General features: G+C 44.4%; 2 protein-coding genes across 5 annotated transcripts in view; one reads left to right on the forward strand and one right to left on the reverse strand.

Moving 5' to 3' along the window:
- Positions 1-24,973, forward strand: part of LOC142560696 (uncharacterized) — a 259,423-nt gene that overhangs the window by 17,294 nt on the left and 217,156 nt on the right. The window lies entirely within an intron of this gene.
- LOC142560695 (uncharacterized) lies at positions 436-21,936 on the reverse strand. Of its 2 annotated transcripts, none has more exons than XR_012823411.1 (5): positions 12,899-13,187; positions 5,249-5,394; positions 5,063-5,145; positions 3,742-3,831; positions 436-707 (listed from the first exon to the last, which is right to left on the reverse strand). XR_012823411.1 is itself a non-coding variant. In XM_075672953.1 (5 exons), exons 1-5 carry the CDS (start codon positions 21,693-21,695, stop codon positions 493-495), a joined length of 540 nt encoding a protein of 179 aa, XP_075529068.1. In that variant the 5' UTR covers positions 21,696-21,936; the 3' UTR covers positions 436-492. The 2 variants fall into 2 exon arrangements, 1 of the variants encoding a protein (XP_075529068.1); XM_075672953.1 differs by lacking the exon at positions 12,899-13,187 and adding an exon at positions 21,690-21,936.

The following is a 24,973-nucleotide window of genomic DNA, read 5'->3' on the forward strand; positions in this document are numbered from 1 at the left end:
CTATAGAAAGGAAAGGTCGTCTATGAAAAGTCTATAGACTTTCTATAGACAGTCTAAAGTCATTTTTGTAAGGGTTAGCAGAGCAACACCATAGTCGCTAAGCCACCGCCGCGGGTAATCGATTCCCAGTGAAAATACATCCAACAGAGTTATGTGGCCTATACATTCGAGTGGTCAAAAGCAGGTACCGCGTTCTTACGAAATACCAATGAAAGCTTCGCCTAAACGGATTAACTCAGTGCGTGACACCCGCATATTTTCTTTTTTCGCCAGAAGCCTGGTAAGACTTGTATTTTTTTTACTAATTCATCTTTTATAAAAGAAACGTATAACTTAATGGTTTCCCCTCAAAAGAGGGAATGAGCGGAAGATTTATTTTGCCTGATAAAGCATATGAGCTATTTCAACGAATTCTGACAGAAATATTTATTGCGTATTATTTATTCAGATATTGTGCGGAATAATAAACTTTGAAAAAGGAAAGGTTTCGTTTTATTTGCAAACTTGGCCTTTTGGCAGCAAATGCATCCGACCAGGATGTCTAATCATGTGTGTGCCTTCTTTAGCGATATTGGTCACGAGGACAGATTTGCAACTAAAGTAATAAACATCAGTTGTACAATGGCTACACTGACGGCTGTAAATAGTCTGGCAGTCCACTGGAGGGTCGCTGTCAACAGTCGAACCAGTTTGGAGCAGGATGCATTCTGTGGAAATTTGAAGACCAGAAACAAGAAAATCAAATATGGACCCATGTCACGAAAAAGCTCTATTACTGATTGAAAGTGCCTATCCAAAAGTGAGATGTCAGTTTTCAAGTTGGGCTCAAAGATGCTACATTCACAGGCTAGTGGTGGCTGTTTTGCGTGCTGGCACATCGCTTTAAATTTCCGCGTAGTGCGCTGTGGCACAAGGGAATTAGTTGTGATCGTACTAAAATAGCGTTGAACTAACCCTTGACAATGCTAAAACGTTTAACACCAGGAACGTCACGGAGGGGTAAAATTGAGATCATTGCACATTGTGAGTAGGCGCATGACACGGATACTGATGGCTTCGGCAGCACTTATTGCTGCTTTCAAGATTTTTGCTGAAGTGGTGCATGAGAAAAGCTAACATTGCTACAAGATGTATATTTAGGCGTATGGTGGCGTATGGTGGTATGGTTGCATAACAAGGCGTACGGTGCGTCCGTGTTACTTGCTCCTTTTACAAGGATGAATAATATCTAAAACTAAGGCAAACTAAATGGTTCTTCCTACGACGTTCCTAGGAGCATTTGAAGTTCTCAATCCAGTGCGGATCATTTTAGTTTGTGAAAACTAGTTACTTCCCGAAGTACAGGGTCAATCGTCTGCGTATTTGCTTCACACACATTACCAGGCTTGTGCTTAACCCCTGTGCTATTATTGGTAGAAATACAACAGTTTCCTCGTGGGATCAAAAGCGTCCGATCTAGAGATAACCAAGTCTGCAAGCGAATGTCGTGACAGGGGTCGTAGTGTTGCAGCAGGTTGGGTTAGCACTGGCATACAAGGCCGGAAATTTTTCCGCATGAGCCCACCGTGAGTTGAGATCGGGGCTGTGTCACCTGGTGTCTAAGAACCCGGTGTCTTGCATGAAGGCAAGCAGCAGTCGTTGTAGTATCTCTCTGATTGCTGCGGGCCCTCCGGGAAAGCTTTCACAACGCATACATTCTTCGACAGCGGCAAAGCGTTCAGCCGCTGTTGCACACTTTGTGTCCATCTTCCTCTGAACCTCTCTATTATGTGGGCTCTCGTAATGGCGTATATTAGCGTCAAGTCAATACCGCTATCTTTTCAGACGTTGTCACCCATGCACAGGAAGTCTAAAAGACGAAGCGCGCTTAGGTTGACCGGGCTATAAACTGACTACAAGCTCGTCTTTATGTCCACGCGAGCTGCTATGCTGTACATTATAGTTAAGAAAAGGGGTGCCGGCATGCTGCCGGCACCCCTTTTGTTGCTTAGGTGGCCCGTGGAACGGATTGCCTATAATCACTCGTTTGCATTCTGCGGGATGGTCTGTCATAATTAGTGTGACATACTTCCCTGACGCCACGCATATTACACGAACCCCAATAGTGCTTCTGTGTATAACACATCGCTTAACTTCACGATAAGCTCGTTGTTTTTCGGCACTCTATTTGCAACGTTGGCTCTTCAAGTTATCTGAAACTGATTATTGTGGTCGCCCTCGGGCCTGTCCCGAGGCTCTTAGTCTTTCATGCCACATTGCAACGCTGAAAAAATTTGTCGGTAACTGTTGCTGCAGTGGTGCCACGTGATATTCCTATCCCATCTTTGCTGCCTGCCTTCAGATGCCACAGATAACAAGCAAAGAAGCACCCTGTTCTCTTAAAACACCCCAAGCAGTAGTAAGTTACACGTAGCATTTTTTTATTGAACAGTGGGCATGAAGATTTACTTAAACGGTGTGCAATGGGTCACTTCTGTTAGAATGTTAAATTTTGTTGTTGTTTACACTCATTTTTTGTAAACATAGTGTGTTTGGTTGCTGCATCTGTGAATATTTATTGGAAATCGAATAGTTACAATATCACTACCTTGTATTGGATAGCTGGATATTGGATATTGTCAAGCTTTTCTTCTGCGTGCATTTATTAAACAACTACAAACCTAAGCGGGCGCATGCATTCGAATGAACCTACGAAAATGCCGAGTGAATAACGATGTTAACTTATAAGTTCATTGTAGCAATCACGCGAAAAGTGAAAGAAAGTCGTCATTTTTTACATGACTTACATGACCTACATGACTTACATTCACAGCAAAGCATTCCATCCCTTTATACACGATATAAAGAAATGTAGAAAGTGATAACCACGAAAATAAATTATTCCAAGGTTTCCCTGCATAATGCATACACTACTTAATACGTGAAAGCTGGTACAGATTTTCTGTTGTGCACACCAATCAAATTTCGAAAGCTGCATATACTAGGTTCTTCAATTGCGCTGTTTCTCTGGTCACCCTTGTGCTTGTTCCTGTGCTTTGTCTCTTTACGAAACGAAGGCATCCTCTTTATTTTTTCTTTCTTTCTGTGCGCTGTATGTTATTGTACTTGACGCGGCTGGCTGTTTTGTACAAAGGTAGCTATGGGCCTTTGTCCAGCTGCCTCTGCGGTGAGCAGCTTTTACCTACAGCTTCCTGCATCAGTGTGACGATGAAAAATAAACATTATTATTATTATTACTAAAGAGTGAAAGGCTGTGACTCTGGGTAGTCACTTTTATTTTTCTATCATGAATGGTCGCCTCCGACGGCGTGCTAGCGGTTATAAAAGGTATTATTATTATTATTATTATTATTATTATTATTATTATTATTATTATTATTATTATTATTATTATTATTTCCTGAAACATTATTTGAATAATTTAATAATTAATTGCTTAGTTAATTACTTGAATTTATTTATTTACTTATTTACTATAGCCTTGCGCGCCTGTCCAGTGGTCGGATAGTGTCATGCTGGCTCAAAGATAGTTTTTTGTTTCGTGTCGATATACATTCTCTCATTGTTTTCATCATATAAACCCAAGTTTTGAGAACGTAGACCACTCACAGCGCTAACTTTCTCTTCAGGTTGTGAAGGAGATTTGGTGAGCTATTGGCGTGGCTTTGTACAAACACTGCTTGACACTTTTCGAATTGTTTACGCTAGGGGTACACTAAGGGTAGCAGGGCAGAAACTTACGTCGTTCCCCACGAGTTGGATATCTTATTAGGATGATGCAGCTCTTGGCTGGGTTGATATACATGACCTTGAAATTTAGCCGATCACCATCTAGTTTCATCAGAAAAGCAACGTATAGAACCGTGAATTAACAATGCAAACAAATATTTTGTTCTTAGATTAGGACTCATGACCCTGACACTGAAAACAGCAAGCGTGCCAAAGAGTTATGAAAAGAAGAAGCCGCAGGCAACATTCGGAATTTTAACGAAATAATAAAGTGCGTTTGATAGAAAATAGGGTATGATCTATGTAATACCACAGGGAGACAAATGACTCGCCTAATCAGCACAGATTAGAACACAACGGTTATGAAAGTACTGCGGAAACACGACAGGTTCTTACATACTGACCCATCGAATACGCCTTAGGAAAGGACGTCAGAAGACTATGACATATACAGGCGAATGTTTGATGTCTGCAGAAATACATTTCCTGAGGCATATAGCACGTAAGAGGCTTCAGAAAAGATGACACGAGCGAGTGAAATTTAGCAAAATGCAGCTGACATACACATCTAGGATGCACATATGACATATGGGAGTGTTTAGAGAAAACGCTTCATGAGCTAACACTATCACAAAATATAATTTGCAGTCACAATAACACCTTCGCTAAACACTATACATATTTCACCCCCATCAAGTTACGCATAAGAACAGGATCCTTGTTTTGTGCGATTGAAAATATTTGCCTCTTAAAATATTCGCCTCTGAGACCAATGAAGTCTCAAGATATCCCCCGACTTTGACGAAGCGCTCTGCGGAGACCGTGCTCTGTTGCCCGCGAATTTTCTGGGATTCCTCCTGTCGCCAGTGGCATTAAAATATCGTGTTCTCGCAACCTAGCACGCCTCAATTGGAACATGGCCTCTCTATTTCGCCTTAGAGAAGTACGAAGATAACAGGGAGGTCCATCGATGCCTTTAGTAATGATAGTGGCACCCTTCGTGACTTGTGACTGTTGTAAAAAAAAAGTAATTATTGGGTTTTACGTGCCGAAACCCCAATCTGATTATCAGGCACGCCGTAGTGGGAGACTGCGGAAATTTGGACCACCTGGAGTTCTTTAGCGTGGATCTGAATCTAAGTACACGCGTGTTTTCCCATTTCGCGTCCATCGAAATGCGGCCGCCTGGGCAGGCATTCGATCCCGCGACCTCGTACTTAGCAGCACAACACGAAAGCAACTAAGCAACCGCGGCAGATTCGAGGCTGCTGTATAGCCAACATTTGACTCGCCTGCGTTTTCTAAGCGGAAGTGTCATTAAGTGAATACTTACCTCTTAAAACCTTGAATCGTACTGCGTTGGCTACAGTATGAGGAGGGGTTGCTAGTGTAGTGAGTCGCGTAGTAAACGTGTTGCTGCGGACCAAAATAGTTTAGTAAATAAGCATCGGAACGCACGTACAACCATTTTTTTTTTCAAAAATCTCCAAGATGAAAGGCCTGCGTGCTTGGTACTTACAGTATTCGTCGAGGAAATATGTAGGTTACGTTGTACATGAACCCGACCCCCTGTGAGTAAAGTTTCGACAAAGAGAAGCACGGGGCCACAGTTTCGAAGGAGCTGGTTCTCCTCTTTGCATAAAGTGGTTGATTAATCGCTGTCATCTGTGGAGATAAAGAACGAAAGCGTCTGGTATTTTAGTTTTATTGAAATGGGCAATTAAATCTACACTCTGCCTTACTTTTGATAGCTACATACACATGCTAACATTTTTTAGTTCATGTTCACTCCCTTCTTTGCAATTCATTTCCAACTATCGTTTACTCTTATTAATTTCATCGGCCTCAATTAGGTTGACATTATAGAGAGAACACGTTTTTTCGTTGTTTGTTTGTTTATGATGATAGCGCATTTTGTAATATGATCTTCATACGTATATCTTGTTTTAAGTACATACGCATTCCTGCAATTCTCTGCCAAAATTCTGTATTAGTTTTTATATTGTTTTGCGTTGCTGAAAGTTTTGCACTTTTTAGCCATTTGATCACCGCATTGGATAATTAGGCCTTTAATGAACAAATGTGTGACGCGTATAGTAGTTCAGCAGGAAGTAATACACACTTTCAATACATAATTAAAAGAAATACCTACTCACGAAGTACCCACTTGGCAAGTCAAATTCATTTTTGCTTAGAAATGAACTACTCTCATTTATCGATACCATCACAAACGATCGCATTACATATGATCAACCATTTCAGATAGCAAGGGCGTTGAGTGATGCCTTTTTCCCCGACAAACCAGTTATGAGTATCCGTTCTTTGTCACTAAAACGTGTAACACATTTATTGTTTCTTTACCCTACAACTCCCCATGAGGTTATTGATCTCATTAATGATCTCATCTCAAGCAACCAGTGCCGGTGTTGATAATATTCATCCTAGAAAAATAAAACTAGTTGCTCATCTCATATGTGATGTATTGTGGTTTATTGTTAATTTAATATTCAGGACCGGCATTTTTTCATCTGGGCTGAAGCGAGCAAAGGTAATTCCAGTTTTTGAGAGAGGCCATCGTTCTTTACTAAGAAATTACCGCCCAATATGTACACCACCGTTGTTTAGTAAAGTGATTGAAAAGTTGGCTGTTACTCAATTAACTAATTATCTGAATAAATTTAACATTCTTTCCAGTTCTCAGTATGATTTTCGTCTTGGCTATTCAACCGACCTGGCTCTTATCTCCCTAACGGATCGCTTAAAAGATACTACTGATGAAAGGTATTTTGTCGGTTAAGTTTTTATTCATTTTATGAAAGCTTTAGACACTATTAACCATCACATTTTGTTTTTAAAGTAGGAAGCTATAGGCATAACTGGGCCAGCACTAATGCTACTTCGAACCTATCGGCAGAATAGACATAACATAGTTAAAATTTCGCATGTTTTTTTCTGAAGCTAAGGTTACTAACCTAGGGGTACCGCAGGGTTCTATTCTCGGACCTTTATTATTCTTAATTTACATTAACGATCTGCGTGGCTGTCTAACATACTCACACTGTGTACGGTATTCCGACCACAACCCTTATTAAATACGAAAAAAGATATTTCGTCCTTGGTAACTAAACTCCATAATGACTTAGCTAAGGTTACCATCTGGTGTATCAATAATAATCTTGTTATTAGTCTCTAGAAAACCAAGTTTATTGCATTTAATTACCCCCAGAAAATATCTTGTTCAGTTCCATTCTTGAATTTTGGTTCCCATGTAATGCATTCTAGCACTCATTGCTCATTCTTGAGGGTGGAACTTGACTCTAACGTAAAGTTTCATTATCTTGTCTGGAATATTAAAAAGAAAGTTGCTTACGGCATACAGAGCCCGCAAATTCTTTAACCGTGCTACATTTGTCTCGCTATATTACGCTTTTATACATTCACACAATAAGTACTCGTTAATATGTTGGCGAAATACATATAATACTCACCTCAGTTCACTTCAAACTTTACAAAACCAAGCAATTAGAATAGTCACCTCTAGTCTCTATATTACTACCGCTCTCCCATTGCTACGCTCTAATAGCATTCTCTCTGTCAAAGAAACTGTGTTATATAATTTGGGTATATTTATTTCCAAGTTACTGAATAATCAAGTTCCTGCATGGATAATTCCTAAAACATGCCTAATAAACGCTAATTTCACTAGATTTGCTTTAAACCATACTCTCATTATACCTCAGGTATGCACCAACTATGGCCAACAATCAGTTCATTCTTCAGCTTTTTCATTTGGGAATTCTATACCACACTGCGTCAAAACTTCGCATTCAGCATCCTTATTAAAAAAAAAAAAGAAGAAAACATCTGAAGTTTCTTCTAACAGAAAATATTTAACATTAACTTTTTTTTTCACCCCTGTTACTTCAAATATTCAACTGTTCCGGAACCTCTCTTTTTTGTTAATGGTCATGTATATTTTGAAGTTTTTTTTTTGCATGTTTAGGTGAATTTTTTTGTCCATTACTGTCAATTTCGACTAGTCATTTAATTTTACTGCATTTTCTCCTTGCGATTTTATAATTTCCTTCATTAGATTTATTATAGCTCCTAACCGCCCAAGTATATCTTGTTTTGTATTCTCCATTACTTACATTTTTCCATGTTTCTCTATTATATTTTTAATGTGATGCTCCTCGTTGCTTCAGAAAAAGTATACTTATATATAACAGGCGGTCCGGAAGGTCATTGACTATGGGACCTCCTTCTTTAAGTTATTGTATTTTCATAACTTGTAATCTATAATGAATAAATCAATTTCAATTTCATATTTCAAGCAACCTAACCATATTGTGACGATGTCGAGATGGTGAAAAATTAAACTGTGGCACAACGCAAATCACAATATTATTGTGATTTGCTTTATTGGGCAGCACTGCGCCCTCAAAAATAAGCTGCGGTCGGGCAGAAAGATAGTGCGGAGCTCATATATTAATCGACGATGATCGTATCGGCGAGTAGGACGCTTAGGCTATTTATACTTGAGTCAGCGTAATAGCTGGTGCTCGCACAAGATAACGAACGTACCACACTAACCACGTCACACGTGTAATCTGATTACAAAAGATTCGGCGACATTACGTACAACAGATAGGATTGGCTACTAGAATCGAGAATGTTCTGAAACGTGCCGCCACATCTATGCCTAAAGTAGTAAAAAACGGAATTTATATGTAGCGCCTTAAGTCTTCTCTCGCCAGATTGGGCATACACGAAATGAGCGCCAGTTTTAATGCAGAGGTCCGGCGCCTATTAGAAACAGGTTATCCAGCGTAGCAGTGGCCACTGTGGCTCAAGGCCTAAAGAAGTCGATATCGAGGGGGATGGGCGTGATTATAAAAACAGTAATAGCAACAAAAGAGTAGCGACTACTCCTTACATTCATTCAGTATCGCACAGGCTTAAAAAGGTTACAAGTCTATAAGGAGTTAATGTTCTTTTTACTGCTCTCAATAAGCAAGGGAAGATATGCGCTGCCGTGTAGAGAAAAAAAAGAAGACCAGGTGAATGACAAAAAAAACAACAACAGATATTTCTCCAGTGAAGCACATCAAGAACAACAATTTTACTGGCTGTCGTATGGGTGTGGTATATACAGTTCCCTTTTCCTATGACTATTTCTACGTAGGGATAACGGAGCGGTGTATTAATCAGAGGCTAATGGAACATAAAAGGTCGTTAACCAGTGTATCGCCTTCTTACCTTTCCTTACATTGCCAAGAGTCTAACTGGGCACCTGCGCTAGATGAATGCGCGATATTGTACAGGCATAGGAATGAAGATACACGTCTTAGGTTCGAGGCATGATATATCAACAATGGTGGAAGTGCGTGCATCAGTCAGCCTTCGATTACATTACATAAGGAAGAGATCAAATGCCCTAACAGATATCTCTCACGTTCACCGGTACGTGTACCGGCTTGACACAAGGTTCTACCATTCTAGAGCATGCGCAGATGAGTTTTGTTTCTTCTTTTTTCGCGTCAGTGCTTCCTTCAGTTGATAGTCGGCGTTCTTGTTGTCCACTTCTCTTGTGTCCCCTGTCTGCACGCCTTACCCCTTTTTCGCATTATGAATCATCCCCAACTAGCTCAGCTTCCTGTCGTTCTAAACACTGGTCACGTGCGACGCATCGCAAGCAGCTCCAAGCCCGTTTGTTACCCATCAGTTTCGGCGGCAAATATTCGATTCACTGCATGCGCTAAGCCATTCCAGCATCAGAGCGACACAGAGGATTATCGCAGACCACTCCTTCTGGCTAGGGATCAACAAAGATGTTTGAAGCTGTGCAAGAACCTGCCAAGCCTGTCAAGACGGGAAAGTGACCCGGTACGCGCGTTCAGTGGAGCAGCCATTTTGGCCACCAGAGAATCGTTTTGATCATGTGCATTTAGACTTGATGGGGCCTCTTCCACCCTGACATGGTTTCAGATACCTCCTCACGTGTGTCGAACGGCACTCAAGGTGGCCTGAGGCGACGCCTCTGCAAGACATCACGGCCGAAACAGTGGCGGAAGCATTTGTTGCTACGGGGATGGCACTGAACAGTTGCCCTTTGCGAATAACTAATGACCGAGTGCTATCATCCCAAAGCTCGATTTTTCGGCCCTGGCGAGGCTGCTCGCTCCGACCCTTCATAACACCATGGCTTACCGCCCACAGAGCAACCGCATTGCCAAGCGTCTCCACCGACAACTGAAGGCGGCATTGACCGCCACGCTCTACAGACAACACTGGGTGGAACGGCTACCCCTATTACTCCTGGCGCTACAAACAACAATCAATGACGACCTCGAAATCAGTGCAGCCGATATGCTATATTGATCAGAAAACCGCGTTCCGGGGCAGCTTTTCGGCGCCCAGCCAGGCACTCCGCCAGCGGCCGCGCAGCGCTTCGAGACGCTATATTCCTGGCTCAACCACCTTCGGCCTACACCTCCACATATCGCCCGAGGGCAGCCTTTGTATAGTTTGCTGACAATGGACACAACCGCGCAGGTCTTCCTGCGACGCGACTCTATAAAGCCACCATAGACTCGTTCCTATGAAGGTCCCTTTCGTGTTGCTTCGCATTCAAAGAAAACGTTGACGTACGTAGTCGGCCAAGAATAGACAGTGACGTGCGACAGCATGAAACCAGCCTACCTTGAACGATAACGCTTCATTCCTTCCGCCATTCACACCTAAGCTTCCGGCCTTCTACGGGTGGGGGGCCCTTGTAACGACTGTCCGTCACTATACGTTGCCCCGCTTCTGGGAGATCTAGTTACTTCGCCTCACCTCCACGTGGGGATCATTGCCCCTGCTGTTTCTTGGAAATGGGGTGGCTGCCGGAGAGGCGCGCCACCACAGCAACTCGGCAAACCTGAATAGAGCCAGTCGACTGTCCGTTCTCAATTTGTCAAAAAGTGTACTACTAGCCTCCGCTAATCCGAACTTCCATGATGTCGGTTTGGTTACGCATCACATTATAAAGATTGAAAGTATCTTTTTCCTCATTGTAATAATAATAATAATAATAATAATAATAATAATAATATTTGGGGTTTTACGTGCCAAAACCACTTTCTGATTATGAGGCACGCCCTAGTGGAGGACTCCGGAAATTTTGACCACCTGGGGTTCTTTAACGTGCACCTAAATCTAAGAACACGGGTGTTTTCGCATTTCGCCCCCATCGAAATGCGGCCGCCGTGGCCGGGATTCGATCCCGCGACCTCGTGCTCAGCAGCCCAACACCATAGCCACTTTCCTCATTGTAGAGCAGCACATTCCCAATGGCACATACCCACTGACCGAAGTCGGCTTGAAAGAAGTTCAATGAAGGCCAGGACAGAGAGAGTGGAACAAAGCCAGTGCTCCAAGTCGGTGCCAGAGTTTCATCGAATAGCGGCCTCTACTGAATCCCACATCAGCAATGACCCAAGTCGGCGGCAATAATGTTCGTTAAAGAGCGGCCCATATGTACACATTGCCATTACTCAGTGACTCAAGTTGTCCAGCGGTTCGTTTCGAATCCTGTTCCCCCAGGGCTAGATCCCGACGCGCTGACATTAGACCATAGGCTAACACGTGACCCAAGTGGGCGGGAAGAAAGTTACAGACAAACATTTAAAGCCTCAGGAAAGCGTGTGAAGAGCCCTAAGAAAGCTAACACATTAAAACACGGACACGTAAAGATATAGGAGGACAGGACAGTTGGCAACCAGTGTACATGGTAATTGAAAGTGCATACGGACTACAAGCTATAAAGAATAAAGTGAGAGAATTAGAAAACAGAGACTATGAGCTAGGTGCTGAGGCTAAAAACAGAAAAGGCAGTGTAGTTTTACAAAGACGGCAAAAGAAATTCGGTAAAGAAAATTTTCATCACAGAACAAACTGTAGTGCTTTGAGCTTTGAGGCATAGAGCTTGTTGTCTTAGGTCAATAGTATACAGGAGAAAATATTTGCGACAAATTAGCCCTGTGTCTGCTGCAGAATAAAAGAACTGATAGTACTTTATCACATTCTACTTGAAAGAAAATTCAGCGGCGGATAGGATGCTCCATCATGAGAAATTTGAGCAGAGCGTTATGCGCATTTTCATTTAGCGATATGTCTGCTGGTGCAGACACATTGCAAACAGAGCGAACAGTGCTGCGACTGCCTCGGTAATCGGGAGATTCCGAGAAAGTGAAATCGCCTCAGTAGCTGTAGCTGCAATAGCGACACACTACACCTTGTTGTAGTCCGTGAAGAGCACACTGGCGTAGTAAACTTTGTGATAAATAGCACGTCTTATGACAAAGTTAGGGAGTGGCACATTCTATACAGTGTGTTTAATGCGTCAGAACAGCAAATGTTTTGGTTAATTTTATTGCGATAGCATTCTTGTTTTTTTAGCGGCTATATGTCTAACCGATTTCCTGGTCTGATAACAAACATAGTGCAATGTAAAGATGCGTGGTGAACTATAAAGCTTGCAGTATTTTAGTAACGAGAGCTTAACTTCGCTTGAAGGGGTCTCGAAAGAAAAACAATATTTTAGAATATACCTACATTCATTTGTGTGTCAAAAGAGTGCTATTCTCCTACTTGGATATTCATCGTGCATAGGTCCAGCTTTAATTTTACTTATTTGCGCTCTAAGCCGCTTGCCGCACCTGTAGAAGCCAAGGCAGCTGCTCTCCGTCGGGGTAAGAAAAAAAGAAAACATGGGTTCAGTAGAATCGCAAGCACAGTAGCCACCTCGGTAGAAAATTAAGGGCTATAAATTTTCTTCCCCATAATGATATGATCAAATATTCTAACACTATCAACTATTCTAAAAAAATTGTCACAATAAAGCTAAGAAGCTTAGCGTTTGTTTTTGACTCCGACGCGAGGAGAACTATCACTTACGTTTAACTCACAAAAGGAATAGGATGAGTACGTCTGTTAGTAAATATAATCAACGGTGATATCACGACATCACGTCCGCGCATTTCGTATTATACGAACAGTTGAAAAATTCCGCCAACAGAAATATTCTGTACATTTTAGGGCTGCGGTATGTTTAGGAATGGAAGTGAAATAATGGAGGAAGCAAACAAAATATAACCACACTGCAAAAAGAGCAAACCGCACTTACATCACTGGCATGTTGTCGATCGAAGTGTTGCGGATTTTCTTCATAATGCTTGGCTGATACACTGCCAGTAAGAGCGAGGATGCAAAGAGAGATGGTGACGGTGAGCATATTATAGCTTTTATCCCTTTAAAGAGGGCCGTTAACGGTTCCTTTCGAACGAGGTGTCTAGTCCTTGTGCAGAGCAACCTACTGCCTGCCTTACTGAAAACATCAGGTGAAATTTTAGCAACACACCTTTTAAATTTTTGGTGCTCCACAATGTGCAATGTATCTTTTTATAAACGCACACCCATTCTTTCTTCTGCAAGCTAGTCGGTATGCAAAACCGCGCGGGACAATACTGCACGTTGAAATCGCTTCCCTCGCCGGCTGAAACAGATCTTTTTTGGCCTGCGGGGAAGAGTGGGTCTTTGCTTCGTGCATGGAAGACGCGCAGGAACGTAACAAATGTGACAAAAGTTATGTTTTATTTTCGTTGTATTTGGTGATATTCAGTGCGGAAACTCACTGCAGCTTGAAAATCAATTTCTTTTTAGCACGAATATGGTAAAAAGTTTTATCAACTTGTCATATGAATTCAAATGGAACTGCGTATTAAAGAACAGGTTTAGAGAATAACAACGTTCACGGTTGTTTTTCCCGCCGGAGCAGCGCATTGAAAGCGTTTGTTTGAATTTGCATGAGCGTGACGTTTCCTGATGATGAACTTGCACCTGCAAACACATAACAGCCTGCACATAACACATAACAGCTTGCGGAAGATGAACTGAACTTTTCGTTGGTTACCAGTGTGGGATAAAATTGACCCAGTTTATAAAATCATGATGCTATGATGATTTCACATCAAAGAACCAAGCTGAACCATGATTAGCCGTTGCGCTGTCGAAACTCAGCAGAACAGTTAGCATTAGAGAAGAGACCGAGGAGCTTTACATGCTCCAGTGCACCTAATAATGGCGCACAGTTAAAGTAATTTTCACTGTGTATTGAATTTTGACGAGTGAGTCACCCTTGGCGAACTTGAGGAAATTCGCGTAAAAGCCAGGAAATTTCTGAGTGGCGCGCGCATGCGCTTACTTCGAATGTTTAAAGTGATGTGTTCTTTTTCTTTCTTTCCTTTGCTTTTTTTGCAAGCAAGATAAATCCTGCAAAGCACAACGTATTATACTTCTACGCTCATTTTTCTACATTCACAGTATGGTGTAGACGTTGGAACCTTAATGTGAAACCCATAGGTAGCTTTCTATTGATATCGTAAGCAAATATTAGGTTATGACTACTTAGGGAACTCAAGTACCGATTATTTGTTGCTACCGTTATTATTGTTTACTCAAATAAACATTCGGATATTTTTTATACGAATGCACTATAAGCAGCTATAAAGAAAAAGCCGTTCCTGTTTCTTTTTCTGAAGAGGAATTCAGTTTCAGCTATGTGTAGTTAAATAGCTTTAATATTACTGTTTGATTATATTTTTTGATATCATCGCATAGTCGCTTTCAGAAGTGGAGCGCACAGTTTTATTAATTGTCTGGATGAAGCACGTTCTGTGACACCGCTCTCTGACACATTTCTGTCCCTCGTAAAGAAAAAAAACTTAAGCAATCATAGGATCCTAGTGAGAGAAATTAACCAAATTTTGGACAGCAAAGCACCAGAAAGCTTCATCGTATTACGGCTGTAATGCAATTCCTGCGATAACTTAAGGCGTGCAAAGTGTCTGCTAAATGATTATGTGAAAACATATCAAAGCAGTAAGCGAAGAAATATTTTAATTAACCCAGCTAACTGCGCGAGTTGGTGATTGAACGTATTCCTAGGGGTGGGCAGCGCAACCCGGACGAAGGAGAGAAGTAGACGATGCGACACATTTTCACCTTTGCAAAAATTATAGAATTTAGAATGATATAGTTTATGAAATATAGAATTTCACAAGAATTATTTATTGGTGTATCTTTCCTAAATTTGAGAAATAGAGAAGTGTAGCACTCGATATTAACGAATCTTGAAAATGTGGTTCCAAATATGCGCCTGCAGCCAAAATCGCCAACACGATGACCGATTACAAAAAAAAAAAAACATATCCAGATACAACTCGCGTATTGGAATCCTTGTTCGAATTAAGTGGTTCAATAGATGGTTTACGCTAATGTCAATGCGCACAATTTTCTTTACTTTCAAGCTGCACAAGGCCTAATCTCCTTGTATGTTCACGTGTATGCACTACAAAAGGTCACAACTTTATTGTCATGCACTTTTTGTGTTTAGATACTACATCACTCACGAGCTATGCCGAAATCCAACCCCCAGTTCACGGTGCATATACAGGTGGGGCCACTGCTAGCGGGAACACGGGAGGCCGTGGCAACCCTCTGCGTAGCTCGTCCACCTACTCCTCGTGAAGCGTTGCTGCGCAGGCGCAATCAAAACGGTAGGCGAAGCGCCTGGCGCGTCGTCTGCTACAGTTTTTTCCCTCCGCCGCTCCCTTTCGCACTGCTTCGATGCTCGCATGGCTACGTTCTCAACGGCAACGGAGTTTTGTGACGAAAGTGAGATTCACGCGGCACGATGGATTGTCGACCCAGCCAACCGGAGGAGCACGTCGTAGTTCAGTGCCTGCGAATCACGCCACACTCAAAAACACGGGAGACCAGGTGCTGCCGGCGTCAGTTGCTGCAGCCGAACCGCTTCACAGTCGTTCTTGGACAAGGTCGGCACACCGTCCCGTCATGTAAATCAAGCCCAAAAGCCAGGTCATGTATGTGGCCGCGTTCTTCTTGATGCAAAGGCGATAAAACGTGCCATTAGATCTGCATCGTCGAGAATAAAGAACAGCTAGAGCAGACCAACCCTTCGTAACGTCAGTGGGTTTATGTCAAATAATGCCAAACTGACGCAATTACAATGACCCCAATTTTTGATATGCTACTTTTCTCCGTGACCCTTTAAAAGAACTGCCGCGTTCTTGTGCAACTGCATTTCTTTGTAGCCCATCACTGAGCAATGGCTAGCGTGCCAGAGGACGAACGCTGCCCCACTAGTCATGATGATGGTGCGACCAAGTATTAGGCACTAGTTGCTGTCGCTCGCCTGAAACACACATGTTGCGTTTGTCGCTTCTGGAATACCGCGCTGTTTCCTGCCGAGCTGGATTATGGCACGATTGTCGTTGTGGGGGAGGCAACCCAGCGCTAATCGCATCGTGGGCCCAAACAACGCAAGCTGGATGCGTCGTCCTACAGGGGGCGGTATTCTCGAGCGATCACTCTTGGAGACTTTGGACATTCCTTCAGACTCGGCACTGGAATCGTCGAAGCACATTCGGCTGACCGCGGCGCACTTCGTACTCCGTGACAATAGCGGACTTGGCAGGGCGTCAGAAACAATGTCTGCCTAAACGCGGACTCGTCTTATGCCGAGCAACGCAAAATTGCACTAAAGGGAAGATATCCGCGAAAGTGATCACCCAAAGATACCAACCCAGCTGTTTTATGCACAGCTGTTCGCATAGTCGCACGGCTCCTCCGATTGCCGCCCAAGTGGATGTGCCAGCGGATTATGTAATAGTACTCGGCGTGAGTGGTAATTTCCCTATATTTTCGAATAAATGTGAAGCACAGTGTTTCGAATCGAGCATTGTTTTTTTGACAAAGCAATAAAGGAAGCTTAATATGATGCTTAGCGAACGAAAACTCCGTGGAACTAATATTAACATCCTAAATTTTGTGCGCCTGCATGAAGCATGATAAATGAGCCTGCATGCGCACATTTGGGGGGCTTTCGCAGCGATTGCATAAATAGTAACAACCACTTGTGCGCAAGAGCAGTAGATCACAAAGCGCGCACGGTGAATGACGGTAGCGAAAGGGAGGAACCTTAGACTACGAGCCGGGTGCTTCGCCTATCGATTTGATTGGAACGGCACCGCAATGTTTCGCGAAGTAATTTACTAATGCAGCTCAAACTAGTTTTTTCCCTTTCAGCGGCCCTTTAGGACCCGTTGAGCACTGCGCCGACGATTCCTTGCTTTTCATGTTTTTTTCAGACCCACCGATGATTTCCGTGAAGGACCGTTAAGCCAATCTGCTCCCTTTGACTTCGAAATCAGAAATCGAGAGTGAATGAGCTTGACGCTATTCTAGCACCCATTACCGATATCAGGGCCAATCATCGAAGGCGCATTTAGAAGTAGATAAGTATTAGAGAGCTTTATAAATAGCGTCTCCGAGCGGGTTCTCGTACCCAAATACCCAAGCTTGTTTGTCTGTACGTTGTGCTCTTTCGTACAGTCACAGTCTTTATGACAGTGAAGACAAGAGTGCGGGCCACACAGTGCACGCAGAACACCCTAACGAGTAGCTAGCGCACCTTCGCAGTTTGTAAAGTTAGCGGACGCAACCCCTCGTCATCTGCTGCCGCCGTCGCCACACAAAATCTGTATAAATGACGCAGCGTGTGGTCTCGTGCGCATGCTCATTGATTACAGCCTGGGCTTTCAAAGACGATGCGCGAATGAGGTCAGGGAGTAGATCCGCAAAACCTACCAACTAGGATAGGGCACCAGCCGCTCGCCAGAGCGTTCTGCACGTACCCTGTAGCACGCGCTCCCGTGTTTAATGTCATTTAAAATTGTGACTGTACATTCTTGCGTTGTGCTGCTCGCCTTGCCGATAGCATCCGTTGCATTCATAAGAGTCAAGTTGGCTTGGGCTCAACTTTTATAAAATTGCCTGGCTTTACGAGCGTTCTCAGACGTTTGTTGATTTGCAATCCTTAACGCGTGGCGCTCAAGAAATGACGTCATTGACGCTTTCGGGCCCCTGCAATCGCTTTGCGCGCTTACAGCGCGCAAAAGAAAACATTCATATTGAGTATTCTATACCCTGAAAAAAATCCGATCCAGACGGGTGCGACGTGGATGTTTACCTCTTAGTAATGCTTGTCAGCAAGCTATGATGCCATTCGATCAGCGCTATAGCAACAGCTACAGCGATAGCTTAGCTGACAGATGCTGTCATCCAATGTACAGATACGCTCAACGGATTACAGTGAAATATGAAAACCCATCGAGCCCGCAGGTGGGTTCATTTTACCCGAAGCTCAACGTCCATTGTTGATTCCTCGCCACCACCACGGTACTGAACTAGCAAAAAGATGTCGCATACAGACAAATATACGGTGCCATTGACAGCGTCATTGCATTTACGGATCATGACGGTAATAGAACAAATAACCTAACGTGAAAGATTGTCGAACACTTCACGTGCAGACGTTAGCAAAGGCACCCTGCAATATTGCGGGCATTGCAGGCAGCAGTAAATTATTTTTTTCTTAGTATTTCAAAACGAATGCAATTTCAGGGCTAACAAACTTTTGTGTGTAGTGCCTCTCTGTGTTGCAATAATGATTGTTTCTTTAATGTGATAACATGCCTTTTGTGCGAATTTTGCCCTATTTTGTATAAATTGCAATTAGAATACAAGATTATGTATTGGAGGGTCGCTAAAGCTACTGACCTTAGCAAAAAAAAGTCAATCGCTGAGGGACAACCCACACATAACATTATCTGGATACCAAGCCACGCAGGGATCAGGGGCAACGAAGGGGCGGACAGCCTAGCTCGAGGGATGACCAGCCGAGCAGGGACGTCAACCGCCCCAGAGGGGCCACAGATCAACCGCGGGAACAGCTATTCAGAGCTATTAAACCTCTATAAGGGGCTAAGATATCAATATCCCCCACCACATAAAGCATTAACAAAGGAGGAGGCCGCAGGATGGCGGAGACTGCAAACGGGCACCTTCCCAAACTTACACATACTAAGTAGGATGTTCCCCACGCAGTATAGCGCAACCTGTCCGTGGTGTGGAGCTAAACCAACATTATACCACATTACATGGGAGTGTACAAGAAACCAGGCATTCCACAAACACAAAACACCAGGTGCGGAGCAATGGGAGAGCTGGCTCACCAGCCGCGAGCTAGAGGCTCAAAGAGCTCTTATAGCGCACGCGTGCGAGGCGGCCCGGCTCAGTGGAGCCCTGGACTAGGGGCCCATCCATGGCTGAAGAGGACCCAAGCTTCAAGAACGAAGACTTCGGCCTCGACCCGCTAAAACCTTAAAAGAGTCGATAAAGTTTTCCATTCCATTCCATTGGTCTTCAACACTCTCACATGGGCACATTCAGCGCGACCTAGAAGCACATTGTAGATATTGTTTAGGAACTCGTGTGTTTAAACACACCTACCGACGGGGCGATAAACCGCCTCTCCCTTAAATATTACGCATATTCTACGCATTGTGGGAGTCTATATTATTGCGAATAGGCCTTACAGTGCAACGTATTCGATTAAATGTTTCAGCCTTTCCCATTTTCGGTGCTTCACTGACCGATGTCTGCACACGCTAAGAGGCCTCGAAACAAGACTAACGCTGAAACTCTGAGCATTCGGCCTTGTAGACCATTAGCAGCGACACCGTATGGGCGCCGAAACCTTTGAAGACGTGGCCGCACTTCCCATGCGAGTCCGATTACGGATGATTGCGGTGGACGCACTGAATAAACTTTGAAAAGTGGTGTTTCAGCTTTTTTGGTGAGACTTTTATTCGACAGAGATTTAACGCTGTCAGCCTAAAGCGCAAACGAAACGTTAGCGCTGCAATAATTTAAACACTGTCTTATTTTAATCTGTTGGCGGCGAGCGAACACTCCGATTCGACGCATGCGCTTCCTCCTGTGAAGCCATACCCGAATTCTCGTGGTTCTACTTTTTTCTCTCGTTTCAGTAGTTATTACTACCTCACCAGCGCCTAATCTGTAATGACGGTGGTTATATGCGAGCAATCCGTCGATATTGTTGTTTTCCTTCCCATTGAGAATGCAATTATGTTGTTTTCGCCGCGTCGTGCGACCATCAGGCCTGGCGACTTAACTGCAATAGTGGAGAAACTTGCGTGAGTCGGTGGAAGTTCGTATTTAACAAGCAGCAGCGCTAAAACGAAGACGCCAACGTAGAGGATCACAACACCATAGCCTCCGAGATTACCGCGTGCCGGCTTCGATCTGCGTGCGTGCGCGAATCTCGGAGGTCATGACAGAACGAGCCTCTTTTGGTCGACCTCGTCTTTTCAGCGCTGCGGCTGTTCAAACATAGGCTGAGGTACTTTATTGTTATATTAGCTTCTCTGTCCCCCGTATCACTTATTCGGATAAGAAAAGGACCAAAGCAAGAAGAGTTTCGAACCCGAAAAGCATTGGTGCTCTTCAGTTGAAGAAAACTGCCGTCGGATAAGAATACTTCAAAATATCGAGAACGAAATTTCCAGCGAAACAGATTCTTAATTCGTGTGCATTCCGCCATCTAGGAAACGATGTTTACACGGGAGAAATTCTTGGTTGATTGTTAAGACTACATGCGTAGTCTGTTGTAATTATGCTTGCGTACGAGCTATGCCTAGTAGCCTCCTTCTCTGTATGAAATCCGCATTTCCGAACACGATATCTTAGTAACAAGCACTAGAAGGCGGAAAAACGAACAGTGCACGAGAGGACACCCGATTGTTCCTGGCAGAATGACACTTGTGACATTTCATATTGTATTCATATCGGGGACTAAACATCTCTTCTATAAATCTGAATAGACTACCGTTTTAAAGTAATACTTCGTCATCGACAGACCACCATTTATTTGGTGAAACTCACTGTCCGCAGAAGACAACTTGCGTTTCTCATTATTGGTACTGCAGGGTACTCTGACATCGCTGTATTGAAGGCTACTTCTTCCGGTTTACCACGCCGTGCTCAGCCTCATATTCAAGCGAAGCTTGTATTGGCCCACAAGTGGCGTTGTCGTGGTCACGCAAAAAATCTCAGTGCCCTTCCACTCTACGAAGAAGGATGACCAGCGAAGCAGTGTATGTGGGCCCCCTTAATGGCGAACTGCACCTCCGCCCCGGGTCGGTCCGGCATTGCATTATTTTCGGGATTGGCCCCTGTATGGGCAGTGCTGATTGCCTGCTTCGCCTCCGCCGCGGGTCGGTCATGCATTGCACTATCTTGGGCATCGGCGCACGTATGGGGATTGCCTAACGCCTGCTTCACCTTCGCCGTGGGTCGGGCCGTTATTGTACTATTTTTCGGATCGGCCCATGTATGGGGAGTGCTTAACGCCTGATCCACCTCCACTGCGGGTCGGCCCGGCATTGCACTATCTCCGGGATTGGTCCACGTATGGGGACTCCTTTGCTTACAACGACACGATAATTTCTTTGAACGGTAGAGGTGTACACCTTCGCTGTAAAAAACGCAGTAGCTCCCAGAGCAGAGCAGCTGCAGGAAACGGCGGATGGATGAGGCGACCGCTGCGCCGGCGCAGGAGCTTTAGTTATTAGCATAGCTTCTAACTGCATAGGCGTGCGTTCACGCCACGCACGCAACCAACCAAATCTGTTTCCCTTCCGCTGGGAAAAGAAAGGGCAAGAAATGGTCTCGCGCGCGCTGCTCCTGCTTCGTTTCCGTTTAGTTCAGTCTCGCAAAGGGAAGCGACGTTCACGCGTTGTGCGCTCCCCCGAGGAATGGGCAGCGTTCGACGAGCGACGGCGAGAACTCGCCCGTGAAAGGGCTCGCTGTCGGCGCGCCCATCGAGCCGTTAGAGCCGCCCGAGCCCAGGCAATCCGATAGCAACGAGATCGCGAGCTGAAAGAGTGGAGGGAGAAGCGCTCCGGCACCCTTTCCTGTGGGTTACTTAACCATGAGAAAGATCAGGTGCAAGCAGGACAAGCTTCGCTTACCTCCATTTTCCGGTAGTTGAAGGGCTGATAATTTTTTTGCAATATGTTATCTTGTACAATTAATAAAATTTGCGCAAGCCAGTCTCTTACGTGCGGTGATTCAGCTGTTCGGCTACAATCGGAAGGCACACGGGTGCACTCAGAAAGCCCCGTATGACGTCGTCCGAGCTGGTAGCGCTATTTCTTTTAACCACTGTAAACGGTTCATACGTTCGTCGCATAACGCCTAACGCCACCGCAAGTACAAAGCCACTGTACATCAGCGCAGAGAGAACGAAAAAGAAAATGCACTTCACAGATGACGTCAGTTAAGTAGACAAACACCTGCTGCGGGAGTCCGCCACGTTCTTGCTTTTTCAACTGAATCGTTGCTATTCGACGCGACGTGGAGCACGCGCTAAGAGTTACATAGCGCTTGTTGTCGCAAGCTAAGAACTGCTGTCTTGTTTTTGTATGTGTTGGTGTGTATGTGTGTTTTTTTATCGACATATGTGTGTGTCTGTGGCGAAATGGGTAGAACGTGGGCACACTGCCCTGCTGAACTCGGTTCGAAACGAATAATCGGGCAAACGATGTTTATAGGTAGTGTAAGGTTGAATCTACCCGGCCACTCGCTGGACTACGAAAATTGCGCTGGGTGATCCTTCGACTGCTTCGCCCTAAAAGTGTTTGATATGAATAGTACATGGACTGAAAATCGTAACTTTTCCCAGAGATCCCCGAACAACTGCCTTGCTTATTGGCGAGATTGTGTGAGGTGGGAATCGAAAGAGCCCAGCGCTCATGAAGGAGCAGTACAAGTGTTCTGATACCCTGACATAGCCGTCTCGTCATCTCATCCGAGCTCGTCCGCCTCAGTGATTTGTTTAAACCCTGCAAATGCCGATGGTTCCGAAGTTTTCCACGGCATCTGTTCCACTGAAAGTGAAAAATGCCGCCCAAGCCAAGGGATAAGCGCAAAACATCCCAGAGCAATCACAACAAGCATAACTGCCGAGGTCAGCTTAACTTAGCCGCCATCTTTCGTCAGTGTCTCGCCGTCTTAGAGGGAAAGGGAAAGTGCTTGGGTTTATTGCACGCAATAAAGGTTGCTTGATGTCATTAGTGTATTAGCTACAACAGAGAGAGACGAAAGGGGAGGAATGACAGGGAGGTTAGCTATCGTAAGTTCTGGCTGGCTACTCTGTGCTGGGGAAAGAGATAAAGGAATAAAAGGCGAAAGAAGAAGAAAATGAAAGAAACAGAAAAATTCACAAAGTAACGCGATACTATGCGCGACAACGTTCAAAGACGGTCGCACAATTCGCATGTCCTTGAAAGTTTCAGCAAAGCCCTTAAGGCGTTCAGTGCCGAAGCTCCTCTGGACCGGTGACCTAGAACGTTTTCTTTTGTGAAGAGGCGATTGTCCAGTTTTTCGATCGCGCTCACGAGCACTTTTCTTGGCACATTGCAACGGGAACAGTCACAAAAGAGGTGCTCGATCGTCTCCTTGCAGCCGCAGCTGTCGCAAGTAGGGCTGTCGGCCATTCCAAAGCGTAAGGAATAGGAGCTCGTGAATGCCCCGCCGAGCCCCAGGCGGCACATAAGTTTTGCTTCCGCTCGTGGTAACCCTGGTCGGAGTTGCAGACATGGATATCCAATCTGTGGAGATGTGCGCTCGTAAATTCATCGGGGTTCCACAGATTCTGCGTAGCTCGCATGCAAGGGAGCGAAGACTTGTGGCTGCATCTGTTATTGACAGTGTTATTGGTATAATGTGGGTATCATCGTGGGCTGATCGGGCAGCGTCGTCCGCACTGTGATTTCCCGAAATTCCGTAGTGAGAGGGTATCCACTGCTAGATGATATTGTGCCCCTTGTCGATTGCGTGATGGTGGAGTAGTCGCATGTCTGCGACTAATTGCACATTAGGTCCATGGTTGAAAGGTGACAGCAGACGCTGGAGAGCTGCTTTCGAGTCAGAAAATATGGACCATGAATGTGATGATTCGTGACCAATAAACTCCAAAGCAGCACGGATAGCTGCGAGTTCTGCAGCCGTCGATGATGTAATGTGAGACGTCTTGAATTTGATGGTGACAGACTCTGCAGGAATAACCACTGCTCCGGCTGAGCTTTTTAGAGAAGAGAGAACCGTCCTTATAAACGTGAATGCGTTCTTTGAGCTTGTCATGTAGGAATGAAAGCAAGGTTTGTCTGAGAGTGACAGATGTCATCTCCGTCGTGTTTTTGATGCCTGGAATGGCAAGAAGAGTCTGGAGTGGATGTAGCCACCACAGAGGTAGAGATGGTCGTGCTGCAGGCGTGAAGTTTGACGGTGAAGTTCCATGGTTGGCGCAATAATCCTGCTAAATGCTGGACGAGGTCGAGCGGCAGGAAGAGAGGCGAGATGTGCGATGCAAGTCCGGCAAAGTGCCTGATGTGCATCCTTAACGTGCCGACTTGAATATACGTAATGATCGGGCAGTCCTGGGCGATGGCTATTGTTGCTTCCGTGGATGCAACAATACAAAAACACTACAAGAGCAATCGCAGTTGACACATTTTATTGGGATAGGAAATATATGATCACTCCAAAAGAATTTGCCTGCGTTGCAGGCGTCGACGTCGCCATCGCCGTGAGGTTCCGTAAATATGTACGTACATGTATGCTGTATCACATGTCATGCTATATGGCGTGCGGTGTATGCGGGCTATATTGCAACACCATTCTGTCACTAAATTTGCTGATACCAGGTTTTACATTTTTGACAAAATTATTTCTCAGGAATTTGGGAATGGCAGCCCAAAAACAAATGCCATGAAAAAAAGACCGACAGCGCCTGCCTTTTATCATAGATATTGTCGGACTTAAATACTAAAAGTGCGAAACAATAATATAATTCAAACCTGGAAATGATGTAACCTTATTTGCGCGGCCGTGCACTTTCTCAGCGATTGGGCTAGAAAAGACGTATCAAACTAACCGCTACGGAAAGGGGGTGATGAAACTGCTAAAGAAAACTTGGTATTTAAATAATAAACATTAATGAAATTGTCGGACGGCACGATTCAAACGGAGGACCCCTAGCACAACAGCTCGATTTTACTTAACTTACCTTTATTTCAATTCATACTGCCAGTACAGCTACGAGACCTACACTTCGTGGAATGTTGTAACATGTTGTTATGACATTCATTGATTCTCCTTCATAGCGAAACTATTGAAACGTGGACGTGTTTATCTTTTACGGGTGAGCGCTTTCCACCGTCTAACGAATGTTATCGCTCAGCGTGGGACGCGC

This window comes from Dermacentor variabilis, chromosome 10, assembly GCF_050947875.1.
Source record: "Dermacentor variabilis isolate Ectoservices chromosome 10, ASM5094787v1, whole genome shotgun sequence".
NCBI classification, from domain to species: domain Eukaryota; kingdom Metazoa; phylum Arthropoda; class Arachnida; order Ixodida; family Ixodidae; genus Dermacentor; species Dermacentor variabilis.

Bases quoted from the DNA above. Each gene is read 5' to 3' on its own strand.
- LOC142560695 (XM_075672953.1), bottom strand. The intron at 5,146-5,248 runs GTAAGTACCAAG...TTTGGTCCGCAG, and splicing joins ATATTTCCTCGACGAATACT to CAACACGTTTACTACGCGAC. The intron at 708-3,741 runs GTAAGTTTCTGC...AAATTTCCACAG, and splicing joins TCCAACTCGTGGGGAACGAC to AATGCATCCTGCTCCAAACT.